This window comes from Muntiacus reevesi, chromosome 2 (genome assembly GCF_963930625.1).
Source record: "Muntiacus reevesi chromosome 2, mMunRee1.1, whole genome shotgun sequence".
NCBI lineage: Eukaryota > Metazoa > Chordata > Mammalia > Artiodactyla > Cervidae > Muntiacus > Muntiacus reevesi.
The window spans coordinates 172,857,230-172,876,079 of record NC_089250.1 but is presented as its reverse complement, the minus strand read 5'-3'; the positions used below and the strand labels follow the sequence as shown (position 1 = coordinate 172,876,079).

The 18,850-nt window shown below is 58.5% G+C and overlaps 2 protein-coding genes across 2 annotated transcripts; one reads left to right on the top strand and one right to left on the bottom strand.

Moving 5' to 3' along the window:
* The first annotated feature begins 6,110 nt into the window (after nt 1–6,110).
* FUOM (fucose mutarotase) lies at nt 6,111–9,123 on the top strand. The gene is made up of 6 exons (XM_065923612.1): nt 6,111–6,232; nt 6,694–6,762; nt 7,704–7,774; nt 7,942–8,040; nt 8,512–8,585; nt 8,799–9,123. Exons 1-6 carry the CDS (start codon nt 6,148–6,150, stop codon nt 8,872–8,874), a joined length of 474 nt encoding a protein of 157 aa, XP_065779684.1. The 5' UTR covers nt 6,111–6,147; the 3' UTR covers nt 8,875–9,123.
* A 5,598-nt stretch (nt 9,124–14,721) lies between these two features.
* On the bottom strand, nt 14,722–18,330 carry PRAP1 (proline rich acidic protein 1). The gene is made up of 7 exons (XM_065919237.1): nt 18,326–18,330; nt 17,642–17,825; nt 17,088–17,160; nt 16,831–16,985; nt 16,139–16,188; nt 15,574–15,674; nt 14,722–15,471 (listed from the first exon to the last, which is right to left on the bottom strand). The coding sequence occupies exons 1-7, from the start codon at nt 18,328–18,330 to the stop codon at nt 15,260–15,262; spliced, it is 780 nt and encodes a 259-aa protein (XP_065775309.1). The 3' UTR covers nt 14,722–15,259.
* Between the last annotated feature and the right edge of the window lie 520 nt (nt 18,331–18,850).

Below are 18,850 nucleotides of genomic sequence, written 5' to 3'. Positions count from 1 at the left end.
GCCCCCAACTGTGCAGATCGGAGCGGAGCACCAGGGCAAGTCGTTGAAGGTGCTGGATAATGGGGTTGCCCTCGCAGAGGAAGCAGGCGCAAAGGGACCGTGAGATCAGGCTCCCCTGGGGTCGGAAGGCTGGCCCCGGCCGGGCAGTCCTCACCATCACAGATGTGGGCACCCACGTGCTAAAGCTGTGTAACCAGGGTTTGTGCGAGTGACGCGCCGTCTAGAATGACCCCACAGAAGTATCTGCAGGGGGAGACCTTCCCATTGAGGAAGGAAATGCATTGGTTTAATTTTCCACACACGGTCAGGGCGCGTCATAATTGATTCCAAGTGGGATTACACTGGTGGTCCAGTGACCGAGACTGAGCTTCCAATGCAGGGGGTCTGAGTTCAGCCCCTGATCGGACAACTAGATCCCACATGCTACAACTGAAATAAAAAAGCTCCAGAGAAGATCCTGCAAGCCACAACTAAGACCTGGCACAGCCAAATAAATAATCGATTTGATTCAGACTGATGGAGCCCCGAGTGCTGGGGGCCAGTTGGAAGGAGCCCGTTTGAGGCCCACAGGCACCCTTGTCCTTTGTCCTAGTGGCTCAGTTGGAAGCTGAGGAAAGGCTGGATGTGGAGCCCACACATGAGTGTCTGTGTGTGTCTCAAAGGTCTGCACCCACACAGTTGTTTGGGTTTCAGAACGTGGCAGGGATGGGTCTACCCTCAGGCCCAGGGAACAGAACCTTCTCTTTGGGTTGTGTGCTAGCCCTGGGCTTGGGAGCGACAGGACTGTCCACGTGTAACCACGTGCTTTGCTGTGGGCGAGAGGGCAGCAGGCAGACCCTGGACAGATGGCAGGGACCCCAAACCCTGAGAGCCCTCACTCCCTCTGGAGTTAATTGACCTCCCACCCCATACTGGTTTTGGGTTGCGATTGGCTTTTGAAGCTGAGAACTTTCCTTCTCATCTATCCATAAACTTGGCTTTTCCCTCTTATATTTCTCAAAAAAAAAAAAAGCTTCAGGGAATGTTAACTACTAGTCTCTCCGCTCGGACTTTGGAGTAGCCTGGTCGTGCTGGGTGCAGTCGGCCGCTGTGGGTGGCTGTGTGCGGGCCCTGCCGGCCACCTCCTGGCGGCTGTGACCACCAAGGCTCCCCAGGGACGAGCAATGGCTGAGGGGCGCCTGTTGTCTTCAGGTCTTCTGCCTCTTTCACATACGGTACTTCCCCGGAACCTGCCAGGCCTCTGGACCCGCCACCACAGCCAGGGCTGAGGTCCACTGAGGGATGAGGTGGAAGGGGCAGGGTCCCCAGGGGAGAGAGCCTGGCCTGTCCGGGCTCTGAGTTGGACTTTCCTGCAGGGCCAGCAGCAGTAAGTCCTCAAGTGAGCAAGGCAGCCCTGTAAGGAGGAGCCCGAGCATGGAAGAGCTGAGAGCTGGCTGGCCTGAGCAAAAGCCAGTCTACAGGCTGGGCAGTGAGGTTAGGTGCAGGGTTCTAAAGCAAGGGTATGACCCAGCTGGTGCAGGCATGGCCATCTGAACTGAGGTCTGCCCTCTATCCTAAGTGCATGGATTGGGGGTCGGGGGTGGGTAGGATGGAGCAGACAGGGTGGAAGGCCAAGGGTGGTGTAGCAGGACTTTTGTTGACATCTCGGCTGGGCATCGGAGCCACCTGCATTAGTTAGCTGGTGCTGCGTAGCAAATTATCCCAAATTTATTTGATTTTAACACCAAAGCAAGTGTTCTGAAGGGAGAAACCATACTGCCTTTTATGACATGCCCCCAGAAGCCAGGCAGCAGCTTGTAGAGCATTTTCTATTGGAGGCAGTCACAGAGGTTCACCTGGTCCAAGAAAGGAGACAGACCCACTTCTCAGGGGAGGCATGCCATATGGCATGGGGGTGGCACTGCAATTTGGGGAAGATGATCATACCTGTCCACTAAAAAGGATGCACAACCTAAAAGTTGAGAATTAGGCTTTATTCAGCAGACTTGCTGAAGACTTCAGCCCTGGGCACGGCCTCTCAGAGAGCTCTGAGGGGCCTGTTCCACAGAGCTGAGGGGGTGTAAATAGATAGGGCAGGGGGTCCCCAGAGAGAGAAGCAGGAATGGCTTTCTTGACTGATACCATGTTCAGTTCAGTTCAGTCGCACAGTCGTGTCTGACTTTGTGACCCCGTGGCCTGCAGCACGCCATGCTTCCCTGTGCACCACCAAACCGAGTTTTCTCAAACCCATGTCCATCGAGTCGGTGAGGCCGTCCAACCGTCTCATCCCCTGTCGTCCCCTTCTCCTCCTGCCTTCACTCTTTTCCAGCATCAGGGTCTTTTCCAGGTGGCCAAAGGATTGGAGCTTCAGTTTCAGCATCAGTCCTTCCAATGAACATTCAGGACTCATTTCCTTTACGATTGAATGATCTGATCTCCTTGCAGTCCAAGGAACTCTCAAGAGTCTTCTCTAGCACCACAGCTCCAAAGCATCAATTCTTCAGCGCTCAGCTTTCTTTATGGTCCAGCTCTCACATCCATACATGACTACTGAAAAAACCATAGCTTTGATTATAAAGACCTTTGTCAGTAAAGTAATGTCTCTGCTTTTTAATATGCTGTCTAGGTTTGTCATGGTTTTTCTTCCATGTAGTAAGCATCTTTTAATTTCATGGCTGCAGTCAAATCTACAGTGATTTTGGAGCCCAAGAATATGAAGTCTCTCACTGTTTCCATTGTTTCCCCATCTATTTGCCCTAAGTGGTGGGATCAGATGCCATGATCTTCATTTTCTGAATGTTGAGTTTTAAGCTAGATTTTTCACTCTCCTCTTTCACCTTCATCAACAGGCTCTTTAGTTCCTCTTTCTGCCATAAGGATGGTGTCATCTGCATATCTGAGGTTATTGATATTTCTCCTGACAGTCTTGATTCCAGCTTGTGCTTCATCCAGCCCGGCATTTCGCATGATGTACTCTGCGTATAAGTTAAATAAGCTAAGTTACAATATACAGCCTTGACATACTCCTTTCCCAATTTGGAACCAGTCTGTTGTTCCCTGTCCGGTTCTAACTGTTGCTTCTTGACCTTCATACAGATTTCTCAGGAGGCAGGTAAGGTGGTCTGGTGTTTCCATCTCTTGAAGAATTTTCCACAGTTTGTTGTGATCCACACAGTCAAAGGTTTTGGTGTAGTCAATAAAGCAGAAGTAGATGTTTTTCTGGAACTCTCTTGCTTTTTCTAAGATCCAACAGACATTGACAATTAGATCTCTGGCTCCTCTGCCTTTTCTAAATCCAACTTGTACATCTGGAAGTTCTCAGTTCACATAATGTTGAAGCCTAGCTTGGAGGATTTTGAGCATGACCTTGCTAGCATGTAAAATGAATGCAATTGTGCGGTAGTTTGAACATTATTTGGCTTTGCCTTTCTTTGGGATTAGAATAAAAGCTGACCTTTTCCTGTCCTGTGGCCACTACTGAGTCTTCCAAATTTGTTGGCATATTGAGTGCAGCACTTTCACAGCATAAGAGACATTCTTGACATAAGACAACCCATTTTGGTGTAAATCATTTTGTGATCTAAACCTGGTCATGGTGCTTGCCCTTGAACAGGTCTCAGTCAGTAATCAGTGATCTTAAAGGTACAGAGGAATGCAGGGACAGAGAAAATGCAGTGACAAAGCAGAGTCCTAGTTCTTCTCAAGGGATAAACATAATAACACACTTTGAATTCTGCAGGAACTAAGGCTCCCACCCAGGTGGAGGCTGGGCTGATGATGTTGACCCTCCTGAATTAAGACAACAAAGACTTGGACTCTGTCCACCTGATCTTTTCTCCAGTTCTATGTTGAATTCTCTGCTCAAACCCCTCTGGTGGTGCCCTTAGCTTAAAACTTCCCCAGTTTTGCCAGTGGGGAGACAATGCTTTGGGAAAGATCCCTCTTGTTTTCCTTACTTGCTGTGAGTGATAATTCTTTTCATCATCTTTGCCAGCTTGGTTGTGTCTTTTGGTTTGACACTCACTGAGGTGAACCCAGTTTTCAGGTCACAGGAGGAGCCAGTATATAGGAGTTTTTGCAAACAAAACAAAAAACCAGGTAGTTGGAACAGCAAAAGATTATTGCTAAGTAAAGAAAACCAGACATCTTAAGTTAATGAATCTAGCGCCTATGTATGGGCAGATGCCAGCGTTTGGGCTCCTTGGAATCATGCCTTTAATATGCATCTCAGCTATCTAGAGCCAGGATCATTTTTTCTTCTTCATAGTAAATCCCCTCAGGGTGCAACGCAGGTGCAGCTGCAGTAGCTGAAGGCTTGGTGGCCTCAATATCCTTTGTTTAATGACATGGTGTGCATGCATGCTAAGTCATTTCAGTCATGTCTGACTGTTTGCGACCCTATGGACTGTACCCTGCCAGCCTCCTCTGTCCCTGGGATTCTCCAGACAAGAATGCTGGAGTGGGTTGCCATGCCCTCCTCCAGGGGATCTTCCCAACCCAGAGATCAAACCCTCGTCTCTTATGTCTTCTGCTTTGGCAGGCAGGTTTTTTACCAATAGGGCCACCTGGGAACATGGCAGGGACATTCTTTGTCCACACACAACAGCCAAGATTAGGTCCGAGGACCACAATCCTGACTCCGCCCTGGAGGCTGAGAGGCTACAGCCTCCCCTTTGGGGTGATGGGCGTCTTCTCCCAGCCTCCGAGCGTGGTGCACAGGAGGTGGTGACACCCTGCACAGGGAAGCGGTGTGGTAGATGGTCCCAGCTCTGAAGGGCTGAACCCGAAGGTGTTAACCCAGAGCTGGCATCCGGGATTCCGGGCCAAAGGGTGGAGTCCGAGAACTACTGTCCAGAGCAGGGGTGCTGGCCCCAAGCTGGGTCCCAGATGGGTCTCAGCAGGCTGACCTGGGAGACGGGGGGGGGGAGGGGCGGTGCTCTCTGAACTGCTGCTTAGGAGAAGGTCACCTCCCACCTGCTCTCAGGGTCTTTCCAGTGTGAAGACGTTAGCTGAAGAAGTCACCGTGTACCACCACCCACTCCTCCCCACCCCAGGGCATCCGGGACCCTGTGGAGGTGGGGGCAAGTCAGCAAGGCCTGGGGGCAGAACGGAGGCCTGGAGCAAGGAAGGCACTGGGGATCTCCGACCACAAACACGTGGGTTCCCGGGTGCCGGATCCGGTGGGGTGCCAAAGCCCTGAAAGCCGGCAGCTGCTGGTGAAGAGGAAAAGTTAAAATTTTACATAACCTCCTGCTCATTCTGCCTCCCTAACTCAGCGAGCTCCTTGCAAAGTCTGGATCACGTAGTCTCAGAAAGTGGGGACTTAGAATACTAGGAACTGGAGCTTATCTTACTCACCCTTGTCCTGCTCTTTGCAATTGCCCAGCCCCTGCAAACCTGCTTAATCATGCCTGTCAGTGTAAAGGTCAGACATCTCCTTCCCTGTCTTAACTCATGTTCCCTTAGTTTAAACCAGCCTATAACAGCTAGTGTTGACCACTATCAAGTGGGAAAAGAAAAGTGAAAGTCGCTCATTCCTGTCTGACTCTTCACAAATATACAGTCCATGGAATTCTCCAGGCCAGAATACTGGAGTGGGTAGCTTTTCCGTTTCGCCAGGGGATCTTCCCAACCCAGGGATGGAACCCAGGTCTCCCACATTGCAGGGGGATTCTTCACCACCTGAGCCATAAGGGAAGCCCAAAAATACTGGAGTGGGTAGCCTATCCCTTCTCCAGCGGATCTTTCCAACCCAGGGATCAACTGGGTTCTCCCGCATTGCAGGTGGATTCTTTACCAACTGAGCTATGAGGGAAGCCCACTATAAGTCCACTAAAGTCTGTCTCTAAAAACTCGTTCGGGGATTAGCGCTTGGAGTGCTAACTCCTCTGGGCCCCCTGACATAATAAATCTGAGTTCTCCAACTCTCCGAGTGTGGTGCTTGCTTTCTCTAGTACTGGTTCCGGCAACACTGGGATGGACTGACTGACGTCCAACTCTCCCCAAACAACCCCCGAATCCCCAGCGCTTGGCAGGGGCCCCTCGGCCCAGGCCCCGCCCCTCAGCCGTCCCGCCCCTCGGACAGCCCCGCCCCGCGCAGCCCCGCCCCTCGGACAGCCCCGCCCCGCGCAGCCCCGCCCCCCGGCCGCTAGCCCCCCGCCCACGACCATGGTGGTGCTCAAGGGCGTCCCGGCGCTCCTGTCCCCGGAGCTCCTCTTCGCCCTGGCGAGAATGGGGCACGGAGATGAGATCGGTGAGCGCGGGGTCCGAGCCTCCGGGAGAGCCGGCCCAGCGGGCCGCGGGCGGGCAGGGCGCCGGGCCTGGGCTGGGGTGGGCAGGTCCGGTTCCTTCTCCAGCCCGGCGTCCGGGTTGAGCGGCCCAGCGCACGCCCCGCCGCAGCCCTGCGCGCGGCCCCCGCTTCAGCCCCGTCCCCTGCAGGCCCTCGGGCCCGCACCGCCGGCGCCCGGGCCGGCCTGGGACGTGTGCGTCGGCCTCTCTTCCTGAGACTGCGGCCGCGCGCCCGGAGCCCGCCCAGCCTTCGGCGACCCCTCAGGTCCTCGGGCGCGGGGGCTCCCGTCCCTCGCGCTCGCAGACCCGGGCGGGGCGGGGCGAGTCCTCAGGCGTCGGCCCTGCGGCTCCGGGGCTGTGCCCCCCACGCGGCGCGAGGGACGTGGGACGACCCCGCGCTGATGTCTGGCCGTGCTGGCCCTCCAGTTCTTGCAGACGTGAACTTCCCCAGCAGCTCCATCTGCAGAGGCGGCCCGGAGGAGATCCGAGCCGACGGTGAGCCCCGCCTGCCGCAGGGTGGGAGGGGGCGCTGGGCTCTGCTCCCGCTCCCACCAGGCCCGCAGGCACTGCCCAGGGACCCAGGAGGTCTCAGCGCCAGCTCCTCCCCTCAGCCCCGCCCCTAGACGGAGCCTGGGCCTCCTGCGCCGTCTCACGCAGCGCTTGGTGGCCTCTTACAACGGGGAAAACAGGCCCGACCGAGCAGCCGTGGCCAGCCCAGGCCACGCGCTCAGCCTAAACTCTGCTATAGAATCCCAGCCCTGGTGACCTGGCCCCAAATGTTCGAGGTGTCCGCAGCTCACAAGCCTCTAAAGACCTTCTCACCCTCTCATGGGCGGGGGTGGGGGGGGTGGGGGGTGCGGACGGGTCCCAGGTCCCGAAGGGGACAGTGGGAGGTGCGGCTGGGGGGCGGGCCCTGGAGCCAGGTTCTGGAGGGGACACCTAAGAGAGAGGTTAGCAGTCCTGAGGGTAACGGGGGTGGGCTGGGCTCGGCTGCGCCTGGGTGCTTCCCACCCCCAGCCATGTTCTGAGGGTGGGATGGTCCTTTCTTTTCATGGGCTTCTGTATTTCCCAGTTTTGTACATGAACACACATTAGTGTAACAAGCAGAAACCAACTTTCAGGAGAGCAGGGGGCTTTGGAGCCAAGCGGGGCAGCTCTGAGGGCAGCCAAGAGAAGCCTCTTCCCAGACCTCACTGTCGTCTCAGGGGGTCATCTCCAGGGCCTCCTGGGATCAAGAAGGTGGCCTGGCTGCCCCTCCTGGTGGACACGTGTTTGGGGTCCCCACCAACGGCCTGTGTGGAAGAGTGAAGGTGGCGTGGGCAGGGCCAGACAGAGACAGGGGCTGTGGCTCCGGCGGGGAGACTCAGTGTGAACTCAGTAAGTGTCCCCAGGTAGGCAGCTCGAGCCTGGTGTCTGAGGCCACCCTCTGCCCCCAGGCCTGGGCATCCCCCAGCTCCTGGAGGCTGTGCTGCAGCTGCTACCCCTGGACACCTACGTGGAGAGCCCGGTAAGGCTGCTCCCGGCCTCGGCTCACCTTCTGCCAGATCATGGGGGACCACTTGCCCTGATGGGGCGGGGAGGGCGTGTGTTCCCGAGGTCCTGAACCGACCAGAGGAGCCCTGGGGCGCCCAGGGCAAGGTGGGTGGCCACAGAGTCGAGCCTCTCCATCCCTAGGCTGTGGTCATGGAGCTGATGCCCAGCGACAGGAAGAGGGGCCTGCTGACCCCAGTGTGGACGAGCTACCAGTCCATCCTCTCCAAGGCTGGCTATGAGGTGAGCCTGAGATCCCCACCGGGGAAGGGCTCAGGGACCCTCTGTGCCTTGGAGGCCCCCAAACTCTGCACCACGGGCCAACCCCCTCCTTGCTGGGACCCTCATCTGTCTCTGCCCGGGGGTCCTCACACACCCCAGCCTGGGGACAGCAGGGTACCCCTGGCTCCCAGAGGCCTGGCCTGAGGCTGCCTGTCACCCCTGTCCTGCAAAGGGCCAGGCAGGTCTTGGGTGGGACTTTCCTGAAGAGAGGACCCGGGGCTCCCGGTCCATTCAGTGGCCCCCAGCCCCACCCACCACCCTGGGTGCAGCTCAGGTGATTCAAGGGCCCCAGGCAGGTGGCCACCACAGCCCCCTGAGTCCCTGCCTGCGCAGCCCGCACAGGTCAGAAGGCCAGCGTCCTTGGGGCCCTGGCCTGGAGACTCGCCTGTTCCTGCCGGGCCTGGGCTTCAACCCTTCTGTTTTGCCTTCCAGGGCTCCCTGGGGATGGTGGAGAGGTTTGCGTTTTATGAGCGGGCGAAAAAGGCTTTTGCTGTTGTGGCAACTGGGTGAGTTCTGGCTGGGTCCAGTGGGTCACACTACGTCTGCTGAGCAGGGTCCCTACCCCTTCCCACTCCAGAGCTCTCTCCACCCTCCACGCAGACCCTGCCCTGGGACTAAATGCCCCACAGGGAATGAGAGCGCTGAGGGGTTTGCTGGGCGTGCCCGGGCAACCGGGTCCTCTGCATCCCCACCCAGCGCTCAGCCTGCTCCTTGTGCAGGGAGACAGCCCTCTACGGGAACCTCATCCTCAAGAAGGGGGTGCTGGCTCCCGAAGACCTGTGCCACGCCTGTTGAAGACCACCCACCTAGAGAGGAATCTACACCCCCGAGCCTGCCAAGGTCACCAGCAGACACGTCCGTCCGGTGGCCAGATAAGCCAGCCCGGCCCTCCCCAGCAGCACCCAAAGCTCGCCTTGCCAGGGTCCTGCGTGGGCCTCTGCTGACCAGGGCCAGGATTGTCCCGTTTATGACAATGATGCAAAAGTGAGGTGGTGTGCCCAGCGCTGGGTCCACAGCTTTAAACAGTAGCTCTTTCCTGACTCACAGAGGCCTGTTTGGTGCTAAGTGCAAGGGAGGCTGTTGGCTCCCCAGAGAGCAGAGCCCCACCCACTCTTGGTGAATCCTCAGGGGGGAGGTAAGGCCTTCCTCCTCCTAGTAGGTTTGGGTCACCTGACTTGGCAAGTCCCTGGATGTGGAACAAGAGTGCACACAGGTAGAGAGAGACCCGTGAGTGGGGAGAGCACAGAGGGGGCCTGGGCAGGGCCCTGGGGGTCTGGGTGGGGGTCCTTGGTGATGCAGCACAGGGCAGGTGGAGGGGGTGCGTCAGCCGCCCGGGCAGCCCTGAGTAGGGTGTGGGCTTGCGCGAGCCCCGCCCGCTGCAAGCACTGAGGTGGTCCTTGAAGAGGGGGCTGGGGCCGTTCCTTCAGCCCCAAAGGCAGGAGGGAAGATGTCAGGGGCTGGCCCGGAAGCTCTGGGGACCGACCAGACCACCGGCTGGGGGACGGCACTGCCGTGTTCCCTGTCCGGTGGTTAGGCACCTACTGAATGTGTACACACAAGCCTGAGTGCGTCTGGGAATGGCTGGGGTGGTGGCAGAGGACGGGGATGCCCCACGCCCAGGTGAACGGGGCCCGTGAGGCTGCGGTGGCATCCTGGTGTGTTCTCGAACTGGGTCTCAAACTACGGTGGGCAGGGGTCCCACTGGCCGCTGCGCAGGGTCCCTCCCTGAGGCTCCCCTCCCTCCTCCAGACTCTGCAGGACTGGGTGCGGGAGCTGGGATGAGCGGGGAGCCCCAGGGCCCGGGGGAGCCTCCCGTGGTCTGGACTCGGGGCTGGTGGACCTGGAGGGCAAACAGGCGCGCTGGGCAGGTCTGGGACGCAGCCTGAGGAAGGGACCGTGCTGTGGCCGCCACTGCTGGGGCTTAACCTCAGACAGCTGGCCCCACAGCCGGCCGCTTCCAGCCAAAGAAGGGCCTCTTTTGAAACAGCTTTATTGAGGTTGAAGTCTCAGGCGGTAAGCAGATCACATCTAACATGTTCAGTTAAGCTCGTTTGGGTGTTGAATCAGCACCCCCATCCCTACCCCACAGGTCGGTGTGCACTTTGCAGAATTTGGTTCTCGAGGAAGGCCGCGTGTGCCCAGCATGCTCCTGTAGGGTGCTTGCCATGTGAGCCCATGATTCCTCTTAGCTGCTGAGCGGGGTTCCACGACTCCCTGGCACCTCTTGGGGGGCTCTGGGTTACTTCCAGCTCTTGCTGTTACAGATAAGCTTGCTGTGAATGTCAGCTCTGGGGTAAACACCTCTGTTTAAGGCTTGGCCGTAGGGCACACGTGTGTGACTTTGTAAGAAGCCCCCAGACTGTTTCAGGCCGCTGAGCCACTTGACCTCCCCAGCCCCAGGGAATACATGTTCCAGCCCTGGTCCTCATCCCTCTCTGGTGGAACTGTCCTGATGTCACCTCCAGCTTTAATTCTCCTTCCCTACTGGTTAATGATGTTGAGTATCTTCTCATAGGTGTGTGTGACCTTCTGTCTTTTGTCTTTGCTGACATGAACGGTCAGTCTCTTGCCCATTTTGGACCAGAGCCTTTAATGATCCTGGTCCCCAATTCCCCTGGGCTCCCACCCCCACCAGGCAGCCCTGTGGCCCCAGCGGATGACCTATTCTCCAGCTTGCTCCTGGCACCGCCTGCCCGGGGATGTGTTGGATCCCACAGGACTGCCCTGACGACGCCCTTCTCCAGATGTCAGCCCCAGGTGCTTCTGGCTGACTGGCTGTAGATTCAGGGTCCCTGCAACCCCTCCTCAGGCTTGATTAATTTCCTGGAGCAGCTCACAGAACTCAGGGAAACAACCACTCCCTGAATCACCATTTACCCTAAAAGGACAGGACTCGGGAACCGCCAGGTGGGGAGGTCCTGGGGGGGGGGGCATTCCTGCCCCCCGGGCACCACTCTCCCCACCTTTGCACATGCTCAGCAACCCCAGAGCGCCCTAGACCAGCCTGGTTTTCTCTGAGGGTTCATGCACTGGCCACTGGCAATTGATCCAAACCCCAGCCTCCTCCCCTCTCTCAGGACTGGGTGTGGGGCTGGAAGTTCCAACCCTCAATTCCTGGTGGGTTCCCTGGCAACTGGCCCCATCCTTAGGGACCTTCCCAGAGTCACCTAATTCACACAGTGAAGGATCACACTCATCACAGGAAGTCCCAAGGCTTTTGGACCTCCGTGCAGGATCAGGGATGAGGACCAAACATGTTTCTGATGACAAATCACAGCATTTTTCACTTAGTCCAAGCTCTTGCTGGGGATCCCCTGTGCCCACCAGAAGGTTCTTGTTCAGTCACTCAGTCGTGTCCAACTCTTTGCAACCCCGTGGACTGCGGCACGCCAGGCTTCCCTGTCCTTCACCATCTGGAGCTTCCTCAAATTCACATCCATTGAGTCGGTGATACCATCCAAGCATCTCATCCTCTGTCATCCCCTTCTCCTCCTTCCTTCCATCTTGCCCAGCATCAGGGTCTTTTCTAATGAGTCAGTTCTTTGAATCAGGTGGCCAAAGTATGGGAGCTTCAAGCTTCAGCATCAGTCCTTCCAATGAATATTCAGGACTGATTTCCTTTAGGATGGACTGGTTGGATTTCCTTGCTGTCCAAGGGACTCTGAAGAGTCTTCTCCAACACCACAGTTTAAAAGCATCAATTCTTCAGCGCTCAGCCTTCTTTATGTTCCAACTCTCACATCCATACATGACTACTGGAAAAACCATAGCTTTGACTAGACAGACTTCTTTTGGCAAAGTAATGTCTCTGCTTTTTAATATGCTGTCTAGGTTGGTCATATCTTTTCTTCCAAGGACCAAGTGTCTTTTAATTTCATGGTTGCAGTCACCACCTGCAGTGATTTTGGAGCCCCCCAAAAATAAAGTCTGCCACTGTTTCCACTGTTTCCCTATTTGCCATGAAGTGATGGGACTGAATGTCATGATCGTAGTTTTTTTGAATGTTGAGTTTTAAGCCAGCTTTTTCACTCTTCTCTTTCACCTTCACCAAGAGGCTCTTTAGTTCCTCTTCACTTTCTGCCATAAGGGTGGTGTCATCTGCCTATCTGCAATTATTGATATTTCTCCCAGCGGTCTTGATTCTAGCTTATGCTTCATCCAGCCCAGCATTTCACATGATATACTCTGCATATAAGTTAAATAAGCAAGGTAGCAATATACAGCCTTGATGTACTCCTTTTCCAATTTTGAGCCAGTCTGTTGTTCCATGTCCAGTTCTAACTGTTGCTTCCTCCCATCCAAGTACTAACCAGGCCCGACCCTGCTAACTGTTGCTTCCTGACCTGCATACAGATTTCTCAGGAGGCAGGTAAGGTGGTCTGGTATTCCCATCTTTTTAAGAATTTTCCACGGTTGTGATCCACAGTCAATGGCTTTAGCATAGTCAATGAAGCAGAAGTAGATGTTTTTCTGGAATCTTCTTGCTTTTTCTATGATCCAATGGATGTTGGCAATTTGATCTCTGGTTCCTCTGCCTTTTGCAAAATCCAACTTGTACATTGGAAGTTCTTAGTTCATATACTGTTGAAGCCTAGCTTGGAGAATTTTTGAGCATGACCCTTGCTAGCATGAGAAGTGAGTGCAATTGTTCAGTAGTTTGAGCATTCTCTGGCATTGCCTTTCTTTGGGATTGGAATGAAAACTAACCTTTTCCAGTCCTGTGGCCACTGCTGAGTTTTCCAAATTTGCTGGCATATTGAGTGCAGCACTTGAACAGCATCATCTTTTAGGATTTGGAATAGCTCAACTGGAATTGTATCACCTCCACTAGCTTTGTTCGTAGTAATGCTTCCTAAGGCCCAACTGACTTCACACTCCAGGATGTCTGGCTCTAGGTGAGTGATCACACCATCATGGTTATCCGGGTCTTGAAGATCTATTTTGTACAGTTTTCTGTGTATTCTTGCTACCTCTTAATATCTTCTACTTCTGTTAGGTCCATACCATTTCTGTCCATTATTGTGTCCATCTTTGCATGAAATATTCCCTTAGTATCTCTAATTTTCTTGAAGACATCTCTAGTCTTTCCCATTCTATTTTTTCTTCTATTTCTTTGGATTGATCACTGAGGAAGTCTTTCTTATCTCTCCTTGCTATTCTTTGGAACTCTGCATTCAGATGTTTCTCTTCTCCTTTGCCTTTAGCTTCTTTTCTTTTCTTGGCTATTTGTAAGGCCTCCTCTGACAATCATTTTGCCCTTTTGCATTTCTTTTTCTTGGGGATGGTTTTGGTCACCGCCTCCTGTACAATGTCATGAGCCTCTGTTCATAGCTCTTCAGGCTCTCCGTCTATCAGATCTAATCCCTTGAACCCAATTGTCATTTCCACTCTTGGGTTCAACCAAAAGCTCAGAGTCAGGGAAGAGCACAGACCACCCTTTCCAGCCGTGGGAGGAAGGGTCACAGCCAGTCCACTCGGGGCAGCTCAGGCGTGTGGCGGTGAGGGTCGGTGGGCACCGCCTGGCTAAGAGCCTGTGCCCAGGGCTGTGCATCAGGGCAGAAGGCCGTGGCTCCCGGGAGGGTGACCTCAGTCGTCCCCTCCCTGTCCAGGTGCCTCCCCCACCAGCCGTCACTGCAGATGCGTTGCCTGGTGATGGGGGCGGAGGGAGGGGACCGTGCTCGGAGTCAGAGGACTCGGCGCCCTCGGGCGGCTGAGCAGTGCAAATGCCCCTGGGAGTTTAGGGCGTTGCAGGGGGAACTAGCCAGGCGGGCCTCCCCTAACCCCCTCCACCCCGTCTGCCATGAAGGACCAGAAGGAGCCACGGCTGTTTCAGGTAACAGACCTCCCCAGGCTCTCAGGGGGCGGAGCAGCCCGTGGCCTCCGCCAGTGTCCCCTGCTCACCGAGGACCCCTGGTACCCGCTGCCTCTCTAGCCGGCCTTTGGTGCAGGAACGGCCCAAGATGACCCGGCTCCAGTGGGGCTGGAGGCAGCTTTGGCCACAGACACCCCCCGGGCCGCCCAAGGCCGTGCCCAGGGTGGACCTGGGTCTGCCCTCCTCAGGACAGAGTGCCTGATCGCCTGTACTCTCACTCAGAGATGGCTGTCCCCTCACTAACAGGGTGATCTGGAGGAGGCGTGAGCCCTCATGGGGGCTGTGTGAGGTTCAGAACAGCCTGAGACCTGGGCGATTCTGGGGCAGGAGCAGGGGACTGAGTCGGCACTGCCCCTGTACTTAGCCAGAGGGCAGCGAGGTGCCTGGTGGGGAGACCAGGACTGCTCTGCCCCAGTTAGGACCGGACCTTGAGCAGGTCTTTCCTAATAGCTCAGTTGGTAAAGAATCCGCCTCCAATGCAGGAGATGTGAGTTTGATTTCTGGATCGGGAAGATCCCCTGCAGAAAGGAAAGGCTACCCACTCCAATTCTGGCCTGGAGAATCCCATGGACAGTCCATGGGGTTGCAAAGAGTCAGATGTGACTGAACGACTTCACTTTCACTGTGAGCAGGTCACTGCCAAGCCTTGGTTTCCTCATCAGTGCCTGGGTGCGAGAGCTCCTGTTGGGCTGGGAGGCTTGTACGCTGCTGAGCAGTGCATCTTGGGGTGAGGCTACCATTTGAGTCCTTGAGGAGCTTGAAACTGGGGGGTGACATACTGGCTGTAGGGCACGTGAGGTCCCCGCTGGGCATCTCATTGTGTCTCAGCCCCGAGTGGGCTCCGTCCAGCCGTGGGGAGGCTTCAGGCACCAAACGTGTCCCTCTACACCCCGGGCCCCAGGGAAAGCCCTCTGCACCTGCACGCAGACGGCATGCAGCGCTCCAGTGACCTGCGCCCACGACCGACGGCGGGCCTGCCGACCCGCGGGACACAGAGCCTGGGCCCATCTGCCGCACTCGCCCGTGCACTGAGCCAGCAGTGCCGGGTCCCCTCCTCCCAGTCTTCCCGCTCTCCGATCCCGCTCCTTCCCCGCCCATCCCAGCACCCGGGGAGGCCGGGGGGAGCAGCTGCTGCCAGGTTAGAGGGCTCTGGGCGGGGGCCTGGGCTCAGCTTGTGCTGCAGGGACCCTGCATGTGTGGGGCCAACCTGCAGCCCCCTTCTCCCAGACAGCGGGCAGCCCACAATCACTATGCTTGAAGAGACGCCACCACCTCTGCAGGCTTTATTTTTCTCTGGCCAGGGTGGGGTCAGGGCTCCCTGGGGTGGTAGATGTGGTCTCGGTCCTCCTCAGGTCCGTGAAGCACCTGGCGAGGGGGCAGCACCCGAACCCAGGGCCTCGCCTCCTCCAGGGCCTCCTCGGGCACATTGTGGAACAGGCTGTCCCGGTCAGGCTCAGGACCCTCCCTCGGGCCCAGGACGCGGCCCAGGGCATCCTCGGTCTCTGCCGGGGCTTTGGCACCTGGGGACGGACAGAGCGGCGGTGGCCTCAGTCTCCCTCCCGAGGTGTCATCGTCCAAGCCGACCCCATTCCCCCGGCCCAGCGGGCACTGCCGACCCCCACCTTGCTGCTCCTCGCTGATGGCCATGATCTTGGGTGCCATAAGCAGCCAGATGAGCTGGTTGTCCTTCTCCGGAGACTCGACCGCGCGGGCATCCCAGGCCCTGTGATTCAGAGTGCCAGTTCACGTCTCACGCGCAGCAGGAGGCCTGGCCCTGGCCCAGATCCCCGGGTCAGGGTCCCCACCACATCCCTCCTGTGTGTGGGCCCAAGGAGGCCCTGCTGGCAAGGCCTGGAGGAGGCTCCAGGGGCCTGGCCAGGGCAGAGGTCAGCGGAGCCTGGGGCTGCAGACGGGGCCGCATCCACTGGCCTGGCTGCCCGGCCCATGCAGCTGTCTGCCTGCTGCCCCCCAGCGGGAACCAGCCTAGTGGGTGCCAGGGCCCCGGGCGGGCTGCGGGGCCCGATCCTCTGGGTGGGGCGGCAGGGGGCCGCTGAACCCCCCAGGCCCGCGCTCTGCTCTGCTCGGTCAGTCAGCTCTCAGGGGCTCCCATACCTCCCCTCCCCAAAGCTGGACACGACCCCCCACCCACCATCCCAGGGGGTGGGAAGGACTGCCAGGGGCACTCACTCCTCTGTGTCCTGCTCAGCCCCGACTTTGCCTTTGGTCTGGACGCTGACCTAGGAGAGGGAGGCCGCAGGTGAGGCTCAGCGCAGCACTCAGCGGTGGTGGGAGGGGCGGGTGGCGGGCGGCTGGGAGGGGCCACACTGAGGCCCCTGACGGCACTGCTGGCTCCATCCTGCCCCGCGTCTCTGACTGGAGGCCTTGTGGTTTCTGAGGAGACTTGGGGACAGCACGGGGCTGCACCTGCTCCACCCACCCCAGTTGGCGGCCTGAGGACAGGGCTGGTTCCTCTGCCTGTCCTTCTTGTAGGGCCGACGGGGACAGGGCAGCAGGTGAAACGGCGACCCACTGCCGTGACCGGGCCCAGCAACTGCGGGACAGCTGTGCCCGTCCGCCTGTGTCTCCCCCTTGACCTGAGCACTCCCAGGCTGTAGGGCGGGGTGGCCTGGACCCAGGGCTGGGGAAGGACACGGTCCCAGCAGTCGTGGCCCCCTGGGCAGCCCTGCACACGGAGGGGTCCCAGGCTTCTCAGCACAGGGGAGCCTCACCAGGGCCTCTCCTCCACCCGGCTCACCTGGGGTCATCGAGACTTGCCCCGCAGACCCTGCTGAGGGCCCCAGTGCCCACAGGCCCTGCGGTCGCACCCGCTGGTGCCTTTCCAGCCCCGGGGGGCGGCTGGGTGAGGAGCCCACACGTACCTGGTGGGTCCAGGCTGAGCCTGCCTCCAGCAGCAACACAGCCACCAGGCCGGTGAGCAGCAGGAGCCTGGGAGCAGAGGGGAGAGTGAGAGACAGGCCGCTCCTGCCGCTCCACCTCCAGGCAGGACGCCTGGCCTGGCCGGCAGTTGGTCCAGCTGGGGGAGCCAGGGGCGGGTCCTGCTCAGGTCCACAGCTAGTTCACTGTCCCCCGCGTCGCAGATCAGGACACGCAGGCCAGGCCCACGCCTGATCCCCACCCTGCAGGCCCCGGTTTCCCACGGCTTTGCCTGCGGCTCCGGAATCTGTCAGCTGTGTGCTCGGGGCCTGGGGCTGAGGGGTGGGTGAGGGGCCCACAGCACTCCGAGACTACACCCTGTGGCTCCTCAGAGGCAGGCAGCACTTCCCTCTGCCCCCGACGTGGGCAGGAAAGATGGGGTGCTCTGCATGGACACCTGCAGCCTGACCTTGAGGCCAAAGACCAAGCCTGAGCAGGGCTTCTGGGGGGCATGGCCAAGGCTAGGTGAGGGGGGACGCGGGGGACACGAGATGACCCGAGGACTCGAGGGGGCCGGGGCTGATGGCAGGGGCCTGAGGCATGTGAGGGTGCACACGTGTGCAGGTGTGTGCTGTGCGCGTGCCCTGGCGTCTCGGTTATTAAACCACAGGACACTAGGCCCCTGGGGAGCGGCTGCCGCTGCGCGTGCGCATAATAAGCCGCTTCAGTCGTGTCCGGCCCTGAACTGAGACCTCACTGCAGTCTGGGCCCTCCTGGGACGGAATCTGAAGCAGACAGTCCAGGATCGCCCGGCACCGCGGGGCCGGCGGCCTGCAGCCCCTGCCTTCCAGGGCCTGGTGGAGAGAAGCCCGCCGCGCCGGCCACCCGCAGCTGCTGCGTGTCCCGGCTCGGGCCGCTGCCCAGCACGGCCTCCCCTTCTGTGCCACTCGAGCTCCTTCTGTCTGCTGACTGGGTGCTGCCCGACTCCAGTGGGGTTTCGCTTAAATAAACAGACCGTCTCACCCGCCAAGCTTGGCTCAGCTGTCCCTGTGTAGGGAGCATTCGCTCCTGGGGAGGGCCTGGGGGCCATGTTTGGGGGCAGGGACCAAGGCTTCCTGCCGATGCCCCAGCTTCGCCTCCAGCCCCACGGAGACCTTTACCCCTCCAGCTGACTCATGGGGTTTCCATGCACACCACGGGGGCAAAGGGCAGGCAGCTGCCCTGGACTGCAGGGCCCTGGCCTGGTCTGGGCACCGAGCCCTAGGCTGAGGCTCTGAACACCAGGAGGCCCCCACGTCACTGATGGGCCCACCTCGTGTCCAAGCTGGGGTGCCCGGAAGAGCCGCCAGGACAGGAGGGCCAGGGGAGCTCCGACGTGAGGAGGAGTGGCGCCCAGCAGGAGCCGCAGGACTTCCCGGCCTCAACCCCAGCTCCCAGGGTGACGATCCCTTGGGTTCCGGCTGCCTCCGCCCCCAGGGTCCCTCGGGCCTCCACCCCTACCTCATCGTCTTGACCCCTTTCCCTTCTGTCATAGGGCTGCCTCCTCTGACCCTGGTGTCTCCCACCTGCTTCCAGGGCCTCTCCGGTGCTTCTCCTCAGGGGCAAGGCGCCCCAAGAGACAGGGGCTCTCTCTCCCAAGCCACAGGGGTGGCCTTTGGAGATGGAGCCCTGGAGACAATGACCGTTCTGGGGGACTCAGGAGAGAGAGCTCTGTCCCCAGGCCCAGGACGCCTGGGGGGCCAGCCAGACAGAGCCTGGACCCCCATCCAGAACCAAGCTGGGCTTTGGGCACAGGTGCCCCGAGCCTGGTCCCTGCACTGGGGCTCCAGACCCAAGAGACCGCCCAGCAAAGCTGTGATAAGACAGGGTGTTTGAGGGGGGACCCGGGTTTAAGGGTGCTGCACATTACCTTCTCATGTCAGGGTCGCCTTCCTGGTGCAGAGGGTGCTCGCGGGGGCCCACAGTTTCAGACCCAGGTAGCTGGCAGCCCAGGTGTCCAGACGCCTGGTCCTGCTCCTCCCACCC